The sequence below is a fragment of the Ceratosolen solmsi genome, unplaced genomic scaffold (genome assembly GCF_000503995.2).
Source record: "Ceratosolen solmsi marchali unplaced genomic scaffold, CerSol_1.0 scaffold10, whole genome shotgun sequence".
NCBI lineage: Eukaryota > Metazoa > Arthropoda > Insecta > Hymenoptera > Agaonidae > Ceratosolen > Ceratosolen solmsi.
In genome coordinates this window covers 26,377,668-26,392,060 of record NW_011948412.1, presented here as the reverse complement: position 1 = coordinate 26,392,060, position 14,393 = coordinate 26,377,668, and the positions used below count along the sequence as shown (strand labels likewise).

Genomic DNA, 14,393 nt, shown 5'->3' with positions numbered 1-14,393 from the left:
AACAGTTTGACAAAATTCATATAGCCAAATAAGGGAATTTTGAAAATAAGATGTCGATATTATAAAAGTGATAGGGGTCAAGAGAGGGGGGGGGTACATCGCAAATATATCGTGTACCTTTGTATCGGTTACATGCTGAAACGAAATTAATTTCGCCATTAATTATCGAAGCGTGAAATATATGGCAATTAAACGCTCTGTATTATTTATTTGGATACGAGTATCCGTGTACTTTGGGGCGAGACAAAAAAGAAAACAATAGGCTATTACGCAAATATAACAACGCTGCGTACTTTGTAACGGAATACCAAACACATTGGTAAATGAATGAAGATAAAAGGTGATGCAGCGTTGATATAAGAGAACAAATAATCGAAGGAATTGAAGGGAAAGGTATTAGATAGTAAAGATGGTGTAGATGCGTGGTTGCTCCGCTTTTCTCAGCAAAACTTCATTCCTCGCTTTTTGTGTCGCACATTGCTATTGCTGCTGCTGGTGATGTTATTGATATGTGACTGCTGCTGTCGTTGCGGCACTTTCTGTTATTGTACTCAGTCAGCCCTTTGGCTCACTGGCGGGAAGTCATCGTCATCATCGAGGCAGAATGCTCCATCGCTCTTAGGTGGGCTCTCAGTCGCTGCTATTATCTCATGGTATTTTTCCGACTCTACGTGCAGCAAAGCAGATTTAAGCCCGTATTAGCTGGTTTCTTGGTTTGGCGCTAAAAGAACCAGGGAAAAAATAGCCAACTGTGATTTTACATCGCTAAGTGGCTCATTGACGGGACGAACATTTGCCCGTCACTCGATTAGCTTATAGCACACACATTAACAATATCAAGAATGCACAATGCACTATCACAATTTGTCGATTTTTCCCCCTGATATGTTGTTGATTGAATAGTGAAGGGGGTGGGGCAAATGTTTGTAGTGGTAGTGCCAGTTGTATTATTATTGTTTTTGTTGTTTTTATTATTCAATGCTATGGAATTTAATAGTCGAATTATGAGATGGTTGAATAAACTCTGCATTGTATTTAGTATGATTTCGAGGGACTTACTCTTAGATTGTGCTCATAATGTCATCGATCGGTTTCTTTTTGTTTTCATTTATGATTGTTGATTATTTATTGGTGCATAAGTAGTCCCCCGAATTTTAATACTACGATTTTCATTTATCCCAAAAATGACAGTTGTTAGTTCATGCGATTTTTAAATTAATAAATGTGTGAGACACTCTTGTCGACCGAGTAATGCAGCCACGAATTTTAAATCTCATTTGTGCTTCATTCTTTGTTTCATTTTAGATATAACTATTATTACACTGTTACTTGAAAGTTCAATCGAGCGCTCATTACTATTATGATTTACCAAGTTATGCCACGATAAGCTACAGCGATATTGCGAGAATGAGGCAACGACTCGGCTCCTCCGTCGATATGTACGAAAATATGTTCAAAAAACGGAGGAAATATGCGCTCAAAAATTGCGATAACGCTGTGTTTTCGTATTATAGATGTATTGTTAATATATACTAATTAATTATGTATTGGCATTATATAGTTTTTTATACAAAAAAAAATGAGCGAAAGAGAGAGAGAGAGCAAGAAGCAACTATATAAGAAATTACGATAACTAAATAATAATAATTAAATAATTTTTTTTTAATGAAAAGTATTAAAATACTGATAGAAAAAAAAGCTTGACAGAAAAGTGGAGAACGAATATGCCTAGTGACCTTTTTTTAATAATAATTATGTAATATTTATTAATTTCGAAATTTCGTGCCTTACGTCAGGTTACTAAGATCCGTCGACTTGTAATTGCTCGCCAACGACCGATATTATAGTTGTGTTTATTTGTTCCAAATGCGTACTTTTTTCCTTTTTTTTAATACATACAATGCAATTGACTGACGCGACAACTAAACGATGTAACGTTAATATCTATTACCTTACACTTTCACGTTTTCAATAAGATGTATTTGCTTCGAATACAGATAAAATAATATCGCTGAGTTATAGTTCGTAACTAAAACATCAATTAATACTTTATCTTATATCTTTGTGGGATAACGTACTACACAAACTCTAGATAAAAGATCCCACGAAATAATTTAACATTATAAATTTAAAATCGCCGAATGGATATAATTTACAATTAATCAGCAGCATTATTTACTTTTTTAGTGGTCAGTAATTATATTTGTAAATCTATAAATATAAAGCAGAAAAAAGTGCATAAGTTTGAAAAATGAGTTGAGGTGCATTTATAGGTTTATAGATTAATAGAAAAGTGCTTGAGCTTAGGTAGTATTTGAAGGCGCTGCACCATATGTAACAAAAACAGTTTTAAAGCAGTCGAGCGAAATTATAAAATAAAGAATTAAGGAATAATAATAATAATAATAATAATAATAATAATAATAATAATAAAAGAAAAAATTAATTAAAATTAGTCGAGAATCTTAGTCGAGAAATGGGTGTCAGAGAATAGAGGATATACCAGTACCTGACATGGAGTCTGGCGAACGGCCGCGCAACGCACCCGCGTAGCTATTTATGCAGGCTTCGGCGGATAATAAAAAGAAAAAAAAACACATCAAGTAAGGTCAACTGCCGGGGGGTCTATTGACAAACCCCTGAAGGAACAGAAAGGTGTGAGAGAGAGAGAGAGAGAGAGAGAGAGAGAGAGAGAAAGATTGGGAATTGGGGGGAGTAAGTATCTCCTTGTTCTCCTTATTTTTTCTTTTTTATTTGTTTATTTTCTTTACAATAAGTTCAATACATTTTTCGTTAATTTCCAAATAGCTTGAATTTGAAAAGAAATGGTGCAATGCAATGTAGGAAATAAATTTCCAATTTATGACAGAACTCAATTTAATCAAAGGAAATAATTAATAACTTTTTATGAAATCATTAGGAATTCTTCAGTTCGGGGAATTGTTATTAAAATGGCTTGAAGTATTTACAGCATTACAAAATTGTTACGTTATCGTTATTGTGAAGCACAATATTCAAGGTGTACATACCAATATTTAAAAATAATAAGGTGAAAATAAAAAAAAACTGAACTTTTCTCTTCACCATCCTGGGCAATGAAGCAAAAAGTACTAATAAACCTCAAATAAAAATATTTTAGAAAGCAAGATATTTGAGAAAATTAACGAACAATATATTTACTTCCGCATTCATTAAATATTTTCTTTTCTGATTTGTTTTTAAATAAAGGAATTTTTTATCAAAAGCAATAAAGGAGACAAGCAATGAGAGGCTTCTAATGCGTTCGTTTTCCGGCACAAACACACACGCGCACACACGTACGTGAGGGCAGCATAGTTAAATAATACAATATTATAATCTGTACAGCTTTAGAAATTTTTATGTGTTACAATAGTATAGATTTTTACAGCAATTTTTGAAGCAACTAAATTTATGGCAACTAATACTTATCGAAAATTTTTAATCTACTTTAAGAAAGTAATAAATTTTATAATATGAAAAGTCATTATACCACGTCAGTAAAAACAGTTTCAACAATTTTCCTTATTTATATTCTATATATATATATATATATATATATATATATATGGTAAAATAACATTTCTTATTTATTTAAAATTAAGTGTAATTTATTAGCCGTGTGTTTAAACATTATTTTTATGTTTCATTGAGTTAAAGGTTTTACCCCATCAATTTTTATTCTATGTTGTATGTAATATTTAATTTTCATATAAATATATGTAAATGAAGAATGCAAAGAAACATGCATCATTCCAACGCTTAATAATTAATTAGACTAAAATAAAATTGAAAATCATACGGGACTGAAACAAAGGTGTATGTGTGTGTGTGGGTGTTTGGCATGCCGCGAACAGAGAAGGCTAAATTCATCACCTGCTCTACCTGTGCTTGGAATATGTAAAACTCTTTATCATTAGTCTCTCTTTTTAAAATATATTTTAAAATATAATATAAGACTGTGAATAGAGTTTATACATAATGGAAGCAATTTCGCCTGCCATCTGTTTTAAATTTGAAGTCAAAATATTAGTTTTTTTAACATCGCTAATATCATGCGATTTAATAAAAAAGATTAATTCAAAAATACTAAATCATTAATTAGTGTATTACAGTTATATATAAAAGATACCTGTATTTTGTATTGATTGTGTACCTGTCGCTGAATTTTCAGAGCATGATACAGTAGTTGATAGACTGGCACCGTCGATTTCATCTTGTTTACCATCTAACCTGTATAAATCATTAATTCATTATAAAAATTGTATGAAATACAATATAATTCAATAATATACTTGCGATATTCATGTTACATTATTGCCATTTAAAATTATTTGTCATTGTTTTTGCTAAGATATCCACTTAATAAGATGAGCTTCCAATTTTTTGTCGATAATACTATACCAACCTGTGTTGTTTAAAAAGAGTGCAATCCCCACCTTCATGAGTATCAAGATTATAAACATACAAGTAACCATCTGCACTGGCAACCAGCAACCTGAGCACCTTTTGTATCCTGTGAAATTTGATTTTGATTAATATACACATCATGTTTGTCTATATTGACCAAGCAAAATAATACTGTAAATTGTAAATTTAGAATTTTTGTTTCAATAAGTAGAATTTATTTATTAAACATAGAATTTTTAATTTAAAATTTTTCTTATGGAATAAATCAAATATAATAAATAAACATTTTATTAATATATTTCTGTATTTACTGAAAAGAATAACATTCATTGTATAATGAATATTTAATTAGTTAAATATAAGATTTTTCTAATTTCTTGAGTAAAATAAAGTCTGCTGTGGACTTACGTTGTGATAGCACAAACGTTCTTGAGTCCATGAAAGGGCAAATGAACACTGGCAAAAGCACGCCCTTGATTAAAAACGTCTGTTACTTGTGACGGTAAATAATTAGCCGATGCTGATACTGCTTTTGTTAAATATCCCATCCAGCTCTGGACTTCTTCTGGTGCTTGTTGCGGCCTACGGTGCATATAACAAATCATTAAATACATAAAACAATCGTACATAAAATATCGTACAAATATTATTAAGAATATCTACACTTCTTTTGGCTCTTCCAATTTGAATATGTGAACAGTTTCTGTATTACTAGAGCAGCATAAAAATATAGAGTCTATACTGAAAACTAGACTACTGATAGAGACACATCGCTTAACTCCTCGGCGGAACTCAAAAAGTTTTGTTCCATCATGAACCTGATGAAATCACAATGTATTGTTATCTTTGACAAATTTGATCGTATTAATTGTAATGGAGTTTTAATGAAACTTACATGAAAGACCCTTATTACGGTCCCTTTTTCTGAAGCCGTTGCGACTTTTGTTCCATTAGGGCTGAATGCAAGAGCAGCTAATGGACTATCGTGTGCTGGAATCATTGTTTTTGCTTGCTAAAATATTAAAGTACAATTTAATAGATTTGTGTTTACTGATTGTGACAAAATTAATATAAATTTAAAGAAAATTGTACTATTATAGTAAAGTATATTTGATGCAATTACTTGGTAAAATTCTTTATATAGATGAAAATAATATGCATAATGTGTGTATTGCAATGGTTTTTGTAAACTCGCAATCCATCCAAATAATTAAATTTTCAAACTTACAAGATTAATGGCATCGAATATTTGGACCTCGCCAATTGTATTAGAACCTGGATAGGCTAAATAACAATTGTCAGTGTTTATTGAAAGTGAACAAAGTCCCGCTAAATTAGGTGGTGTATCACGAATAGTGTGTAGCACTTTCATATCTCTTATATTGTGAATGTAGAGCGATTCTTCCAAACATACTACTAATCTCTGTAACAATGACAACAAATAAAACGTGATTGAATAAAAGGCATCGGTTATAATCAACATAAATACAATTTAACTGGTGATGATTATTGCTTTGATAAATACTGAAATCAATTTACAATTGAATATATTGAATGTATAGTAATTTTTCTACAAACGAGACGAAGTTGAAAATTACTTTTAGACTCCTAAATCAGTACTTACCGCTCTATTAAGTTTCACAGCCAAAATGGTATTTGAGTAACTGTAGTTGCATATTTCCGTGCCCTTTTTAAAGTGGCAGACTTTGAGTTTCCGAGGGGATGACGAACTGACCATGGCAATAAGGCTACTGTTGAACAAACGCTCGATAATGCACACATCTTCGGTTCCTAAAAATAATTCAGTCATAATGAAATTAAAACTTGATTAATTGATTGGTAAAAATAAGGTATAAAGTAGCAGAAGTTACCATTTTCAAAGATCTTTTCAAGGTGATCAACCAAGTTGAGGGAAAAGATTTTGTAGCCAGACTTGGATCCAACGGCTAATGACCTGGGTGTATAGGAGATAATCATCACAATGAATACAGGGTGCAATTTCGCATAATACAAGCCGTGCACATAGGTATGCACGGCTTATTAAGATGTAACAAAGCGAAGGCACCTGCACAGTCGCCGTCATAAATAAAACATTGCGAGAGAGTAAATTCAGGGTCACGCGAGCACACCCAGACTTTAAGGCCTTGGTTCGACGCAATAATTGTGTCATTAGTACAGGCATGCTTTATAATGCTTTTATTCTAACGATATCCATAATAGATATGACAAGAAACAAAATACCACGGAATTTGGTTTAACAGGACATCATAGACACCCGCGGATAAGTCATGAAAATTACTCGTGCCATATTACATAGCGCTTTACCTGGTATTAAACGCAAAACAGATTCGAAGCTTTCTTTACAATTTGTCAAAATATTATTTTACGAAGTTAGTTAGATTCTTTTTATTCATTCTCTCTCTCTTTTTCTCTCTCTCTCACACACACACACACACACACACACTTGCTCCCTCTTTCTACTTTTTTCCATTTTAAGTACAATAAATGAATCAAGTATTAATAATCACGATTTCAATGAACCGAGCTGTCGCAACCTGGATAAGACGTACATTAAGTTATCTTTCAAATTAAGTCATTAGATGGCAATGAAATTAAAAAAAATTGGAAATTACACTTCACCGTCGTCACTGTGAACGATAAACCAAAGTAACTTTAAAATACATTTTTCTCAATGCAGCCATAAGTCCATTAATGGATAATCATCATACTGTAATTGACTATTGCTATAGAATGACTCTGAAAAACAAATAGCTGCCTTTCCGGCTCTAAACAAATACCGCATAATTATGTATTATCTCTCGCTTTTACATTCTACTTTCTACATACTCCACCCGAGCTTTTGTTTATGTATTATGAAATTATTTTCGTATTATTATGTCAATGAGCCAATTTTGACTTTGGAGACCATTGTTTTTTGTTCGCCGAGCAAGATTCACATCGTATGCAGAAACGAGGGAAAAAAGTAAAGAAAAAAAAATACAAACAACAAAAACACGCAGAAAAAGTAAACGCAGTTATGTTGCGCAACATATATATATATAGATAGATGTGGCGAGGGCGAGATCGAGGGAGGGAGCGAAGCTGCTATGTTACGCAGAATAGATGCACGCACTCAGGCAAAGATGGAGCGAAATGACGTAAGAGAGAGAAAGAGAGAGAGAGAGAGACGATTAAGCAATGGAGAGCGATTGGAGGAGTGGGCAGGCGTTGCGAAAAATAGAAGCTCTTAGACGAAGCGAGGAGGCGATAGAGCAATGAATAATGATGGGCCGTTTGAGGTTAGCCCGTGAAGGCGCCAAGGCTCGGATACGGTATAGCGCGTAACTTACGAGCAGTCCTGGTTAAAGTTAACGAAGAAAACACCGCTCTGAGGATCGGCAGTCTGGTTTGCGAGGTTCATGAGTCCGGATATGCTGTACTTGAGGCCCTGCGCTAGTACGTCCACGTTGCGTGCAAAATTTTGCATAAAACGTCGCCGTTGCCTGTACCAAAGTCCGACCGTCCTTGTTGTCGTCGTCGTTGATCAGTATTTGAATCCTCTCACTCACAATGGAAGGACGCACATCAGCAACACTACGCAGATAGGCGATGACTGCCAAGGGAGTCAGAGAGAGGGAGAAGCACTGGCTCGTTGCGGGGAGTTCCGACGTGTGTCGTTGTACACAGCACTTACAGCGGACAGACATAAATGCTTGGATTAGTGAGGAGGCGCACCGCTCGGAGTGCTTATTAGAACAAGTGCTAAGAATCGTTGGCGACACTCTTTATGTAGGAACAATCTCTCTCCCTCTTTCTCTCTCTCTCTCTCTTCGTGCAGGGAAAACGAGAATACAAAATTGACAACGATTGTAACGACGGACGGCCGCGCTCTGATATCATTCCATATTGAACTGAGTCTCAGCGAACAGCTGACAACTCTCTGCGCATCCACTGACGTACGTGCGTGCGTGCCTGGGTACGTTTGTCGAGTCTTGATCGGTCGTTCGCTACCTCCTTCTTATCTCGGATTTTCATAAACAAAGGAATGGGCCGCGCAGCGCATCGCGCACGTAATATCTGGAACGCGCGAAATGCGAAACGTCAGTTCCTTACGTTCCGTTTCCATGGTAACAGCACGGACAACAACTCAATCGCGCGCGCGCGCGCGCGTGTTTTGATGGATGGCTAAGCAGTATTGTCATCTTCATTTACGTTAGGATTGTGGATCGAGGATTGATCAAGGCTTCGCTTGCTCTACCTGGCTGGCTACGCGCGTTCACGTATCTAAAATCTCTTAGGGCTCGTAATAAATGGTGAGTCAGTCTTTTCAGCTTCAATGTGGGTATGGGGCCAACGGTCTCCTTTACTTTATGTCGTTGAGCCGAGACTTTACGTTTTATTGGTACTTGGCGTTTTAACGGCGATCGTACATACATGGAAAGAAAGGTCGAGTTGGAAATTGCAATGCTTAAATTACATAAAAGCTTTCATAAATACAATAAAATGTTTTATTTCAAGTGTCGAATTCTCTGCTGTCCCTGCTTCAATTATTAGCAAAATTATTAAGATCGCAGCCTATGATCGTATAGTCGTTTCCATTAAACCATTAAATTTTCCATCTTATACTATCAATAATATATATATATAATCACATCAAAGCTTTACTATCGAACGATATCAACAAAAAGACAATAATAATTGGCAAATATAGAGAAAAGGATAAATGTGATGCATACTGAATTATAAAACATTTGAGTAATTAATACAACAGCTGAAATGAATTTGAAAGATCTTATCAAGAGCAAAACCAGCTTCGGGGGAGGGCGCAAGGAAGTCTGTCTCTCGGAAGGAAATCCCAACTTTGGAGCAGTTTCTCGCGCAGAGGGATTATACCGGTGCCCTGACCCTCCTTGAATTCAACGACGTACCAAGTTCAAACAAAGACAGTCAGATCTGGATAGCATACTGCGCTTTTCATCTCGGCAATTATAAGAAAGCCGCCGATATTTACACGAACTTGAAGAATGATCAGGACGCTCATGCGGACATCGATACTTACATTGCCTGCTGCTTCTTCTATCTTGGCATGTATCCGGAGTCCGAAAAGATGCTCGCCAATGCACCTGACAGTCAGCTTAAGACAAGATTATTGCTACATTTGTCTTGCAAGTTGTCGAAAACAGTACGTTACAATATTGCTCTTAAATAATAATTTTTGTTCTTTCTGAATACGGGCATTAATTTACTAATTTGAAATTATTAATGAAAACTTTACGAAAAAAAAAAAATTCTTTTTTTTATTGATATTGTATTAATGCATACAGCATAATTAGTAAGTACATTTAAATCCTACATTAGTCGATTGATTAATTAACTGATATCAATATGAAAAGAAAGTAGTTTTAATCTTTATTAAATCTTCGAAACGTAAATTATTCACTTAGTTTAAAAAATAATTTAATTAAAATTATTGTTTAAAAACAAAAGATTGAAACTAGTAGATTACTTTGTTATATTATCAAAATCAAGGTAATCTTAATTGTATAAAGCCCATTTCTAAATATTTACATTTTATAATTTATGTACCTCCTCTCATATAATATTTCCAATTTACTTATGCATACTAATATTAAGTTTACATACTAACTTTACATTATTAAAATAAGGCCGAATATTATTTTAAATTTCTATAGAATAAAATAAAGGAATACGAGGATAAGCTTCAAAATAACGTTGAAGATCAATTATGCTTAGCGTCCGTACATTATCTTCAAACCCATTATCAAGAAGCAATAGATATTTACAAAAAAGTGTTGCTCAAAAATAGGTAAATCAATTTTTAAATTTTGTCCATCTGTAAAAATATGAGAAATACAATGATCGAAGCATTATTTTTTATTCTTATTTATTGTTTTTTATTTATTGATTTTTCTTCCAATTAATGATATTTACGGATTAGAACCCTTGTGTTAGATTGGACGGGAAACATCATAGGAAAAAAAAAAAATCTCATGAAGATGCCGAATTAGCTTTTTACAAGGAGCTATTGAAACCTAGGTATTCCTTCCTATCCTATCATATTTATTTAAGTTACTTGATTTTTCTCCATTTTCTTTATTACCAGTTGATCGTTATATAATTTCATAATTTATCATTTTTTTATAATTATAAAAATGTAACCGCATTGGAATATTCAATTTAAAATGGAATACGTTTGAAGTTGTTTTCCAAAGTAATATTTAAATTACATATATAAGATAAGATAAATATACTCGTATGATCTTATCATATTTTCGACCAATAAATAATAATAAATTAATAACAAATTAAAGGATTAAATCATTATATTAATTGTCGAATGACGTAATTGTCGAATAAAAAACGTAAATTTACTTTTAATTCTAACGTAGGGATTATCTGGCCCTAAATGTTTACGTGGCTCTCTGTTATTATAAATTGGATTACTACGACGTAGCGCAAAAGGTCCTTCAAGTTTATTTGCAAAAGTATCCGGACAGCGCGACTGCTATCAACCTGAAGGCCTGCAACATTTTCCATTATTACAAAAGTACCTCGGAGATGGCAGAGATAAAACAATTAATCGATAAAGCATCCAATGCTAATCACTTTAACAACGATCTCATTCAGCACAATACAGTGGTGAGCATTCGATTATACTCGAATTTCGACTTAAAAAGCTAAATAAAGCGAAAGTACAGGTATTCAGGAATGGCGAAGGTGCGCTACAGATTCTCCCTGGGTTGGTGGATGTCATTCCCGAAGCCCGTTTGAATCTCGTCATTTATTATTTAAAGCAGAACGAGATTCAAGAGGCGCACGAACTGATAAAGGAGTTGGAGCCTTCGGTGGCTCAGGAGTACATATTAAAGGGTATTGTAAACGCTATCCTAGGCCAAGAACGTAACTCGGTAAATGTATAAATAGTTTTTTTTTTCTTGTAAAACAATATCGAGACTAAACGATACAACGTTCTAGCGAGAGTACATCAAAAGTGCCCAGCAGTTCTTTCAACTTGTGGGCACTTCTGCCTCGGAGTGTGATACGATACCTGGAAGGCAGTGTATGGCCTCCTTCTACTTTCTCTATCGACAATTTAAGGACGTACTCATTTATCTCAACTCCATTAGATCGTACTTTTCCAACGTCGATGGCTTTAATTTCAATTATGCGCAAGCGCAGGCGGCGGTTGGACATTTCAAAGAAGCCGAAGAGGCATTTCTCGCCATAAGGAACGACCGCTACCGAAACGACTTTACTTACATTAACATTCTGGCTTACTGTCGTAAGTAGATTTATGGCTTAACAACCAATTGGTCGTTTCAACAGTAATTTAATTATCCGACATCGCCGCTCCCAACGGCAACCATTATTCCCTTAGATATAATGAACAAGAAAGGTCAACTAGCCTGGGAGCTTTACCTGAAAATGGAGCCTTCGTCAGAATCGTTCGGCTTGCTACAGCTTATCGCCAATTCATGCTACGTTGTGGGTGAGTTTTGGTATGCCGCTAAGGCCTTCGATATGCTCGAGCGACTGGATCCGTCACCCGAGCACTGGGAAGGCAAACGAGGCGCTTGCTGCGGCACTTTCCAGTGCATTGTTATGGAAAAATTACCAAAGTAAGGATTACAAAAATTATTTTCATATCTTATTGGTTCAGTATAAGTAAGAGATTTGTTAATTTAATTAATTTTAATGAATTTTTCAATTAATGTTGCGTTCATTTCTTTGCAGAGAACTATTATCAGAAGTTATTAAAATTCTCAAAAACACAAACAATACACAAGCGGAACAGATAATTAGGGTGATGCGAAAATGGGGAAAGGAAAATCGAGTATCTTTTTAAAAAGTCTTGTAGTGTAGATTATTTATTTTGTCATTATTATCAATAAAGTTAATTAAAAAAAAAAAATTATTTTTCTGTAAAAATTGTACAAATAAAGATTTTCAAATATATAAACAAATAACAGACATTACATATGCACAGGTATGTAATATGTATTATGTTTGTATGCATACATATATATATATATATATATATATGCATATAATACACTCATTTTTAATAGTGCAATAATAATAGAAGAAAAAAACATATGAATGCGATTATTCGTAATTATTAAATAGATAAATTTAGTGAATTAAAAGAAGCGCCATCATTATTAAATATTTGGCGCACTGAAAGCAACAAAAGTTTTATTATGCTTTACAAGTCTTTGGAACTGTCACAATTGTATCAGAAAATTTAAAGAATTACACCGCCTATAAAATAAAAAACAACTTTTTAAAAATAGAAATAGGATGAAAAATAAATTATGTTTAAGCACTACTTTCAACAGAACAATAAATTTAATCATTTTAAATTCCTTTACTATATTCTATTAAATTAAATATTCAATGTGTTGAGTCGAAGAATAGTTGAGAGAAAAAATTGTTTTTCTTTATTCTAATTTTCTTAAAATTTATAAATGACACGCCGTCGAAGCAAAAAAGAAAAGTATTCGCATAAATGAACGATACTACCTGGTCATGTAAAAATAGTACTCAAAACTCTGATAACATCTGAGATGTTAGTTTAAATTGCATTTATTAATAATCGTGTAAAATTTCTTTTTAATTCAAGGCTTCGTCGTTCTATAATAGTTAAGCCAATACTTTACTTTTTGCGATTAATTATTTATTTTTATTCTACAGAACATGTTCATTTATAATACAATATATTTTATAATCTCAAGCATACATCGCACAACTCTCATGTATTATACATTCAATTATTATTTTTAAAAAATCAACGCTTCTCATTCATATTTAACATCGCATTTACTTACATTCTTCAAACATTGTACGAAATCCGTTTAAATATTGATACGCTAGTTTTAAATCTTTTCTCTTTATACTTGAAAGTTAAATGCAGTAATAATATAGCGGAATATTTAAGCGAACCATTATAAATAATTTTTCTAATTTTTTCAATCAGTTCTTTTAATAGAAACCTCTAACTTCTCTTGTATCACTTCATCATCTTAATAACGATTAATACACAGTTTTAAACAATATGTTCGTTTTGTGCTCTTATTTGCATTTTTCTTATTAATAAACAACTATCAGTAGATTCTTCAAGTGATGTGTCGTGTTACAATTTAGTAAAAAGAGTTGGTTTATAAGATGGCTTTTATAAATTATCGTATAAAATTATTTATAAAAATGTGTCATATAAACTAAATTATAAATAAAATGTTAAGATAATATTACAATCAAATGTAAATCGTTTGGAAATGTATTGTTGTTCAACAAATCTTATAATTTAAATGCTTGAAAGCAAAATTAAATAAATATTATTAAAACATTAAGGTGATAAAGGCTTTTCACCGTTAATGATAAAAATTAAAATTTTAATTCTATATCGTTCAGATAAACAAAATTGCAGCCATCGATAAATCGACGGTAATTTGATATATGAATGACAGCACTTTTGCATTTTGAAAGCATACAGAATGAAATAATTGGACATCAGAATTATACACATCACTCGATAATAGTAATACTAACAATGATAATATAAAACTAGAGAGAACCATATGCATAGAGTATTTGTAACATTGACTTTATATCCCGTCATTCGGATTTAGATCATTGTCGCCGTGTCACGACAATCAGTCAAAAATAAGCAAAATGTCATTTTTATCATCACCATGCCTCTTAGAATACATATACGCTTGTTTCGGCAGTGTTAACTACATTAATTAACTTTATGAAAATTGAATGCACACACACGTTCTTCTCATAATCGTATATCGTTTTGACTGTTAGTATTTTATGACTAGTAAAATACAATAAATACTAAACATTCTTTTCACCCTAGAAATCGAGATGTTCCAATGATAAAAAAAAGTTAACACTGAAAGTAATTTAACAATATCAATACGACATAATTAATTTTAAGA

At 33.0% G+C, this 14,393-nt stretch overlaps 2 protein-coding genes across 5 annotated transcripts; one reads left to right on the top strand and one right to left on the bottom strand.

The window, feature by feature from the left end:
- Positions 1-254: 254 nt before the first annotated feature.
- Positions 255-8,235, bottom strand: Atg18a (Autophagy-related 18a). Of its 4 annotated transcripts, none has more exons than XM_011501176.1 (11): positions 7,779-8,235; positions 6,300-6,382; positions 6,053-6,219; positions 5,657-5,851; positions 5,324-5,440; positions 5,092-5,246; positions 4,837-5,010; positions 4,427-4,534; positions 4,151-4,251; positions 2,510-2,566; positions 255-667 (listed from the first exon to the last, which is right to left on the bottom strand). In XM_011501176.1, exons 1-11 carry the CDS (start codon positions 7,913-7,915, stop codon positions 552-554), a joined length of 1,410 nt encoding a protein of 469 aa, XP_011499478.1. In that variant the 5' UTR covers positions 7,916-8,235; the 3' UTR covers positions 255-551. The 4 variants fall into 4 exon arrangements, with proteins under 4 accessions (XP_011499478.1, XP_011499489.1, XP_011499498.1 ...); XM_011501196.1 differs by having other exon boundaries at positions 585-721; XM_011501187.1 differs by lacking the exon at positions 2,510-2,566.
- A 381-nt stretch (positions 8,236-8,616) lies between these two features.
- Ttc26 (tetratricopeptide repeat domain 26) lies at positions 8,617-12,319 on the top strand. Its single transcript, XM_011501163.1, has 8 exons — positions 8,617-8,741; positions 9,218-9,610; positions 10,122-10,255; positions 10,839-11,088; positions 11,148-11,357; positions 11,425-11,731; positions 11,828-12,068; positions 12,184-12,319. Exons 1-8 carry the CDS (start codon positions 8,739-8,741, stop codon positions 12,293-12,295), a joined length of 1,650 nt encoding a protein of 549 aa, XP_011499465.1. The 5' UTR covers positions 8,617-8,738; the 3' UTR covers positions 12,296-12,319.
- The last annotated feature ends 2,074 nt before the right edge of the window (positions 12,320-14,393 follow it).

What these genes read in the sequence shown, in the direction of transcription:
- Ttc26 (XM_011501163.1), top strand. An exon ending in TCATTCAGCACAATACAGTG is followed by an intron (nt 11,089 to 11,147) that starts GTGAGCATTCGA and finishes GCGAAAGTACAG; the next exon opens with GTATTCAGGAATGGCGAAGG. An exon ending in TAGGCCAAGAACGTAACTCG is followed by an intron (nt 11,358 to 11,424) that starts GTAAATGTATAA and finishes ACAACGTTCTAG; the next exon opens with CGAGAGTACATCAAAAGTGC.
- Atg18a (XM_011501176.1), bottom strand. Translation starts at nt 7,915, where the DNA reads ATGCAAAATTTTGCACGCAACGTGGACGTACTAGCGCAGGGCCTCAAG. An exon ending in CCGTAATAAGGGTCTTTCAT is followed by an intron (nt 5,247 to 5,323) that starts GTAAGTTTCATT and finishes TGATTTCATCAG; the next exon opens with GTTCATGATGGAACAAAACT. An exon ending in AACGTTTGTGCTATCACAAC is followed by an intron (nt 4,535 to 4,836) that starts GTAAGTCCACAG and finishes CAAATTTCACAG; the next exon opens with GATACAAAAGGTGCTCAGGT.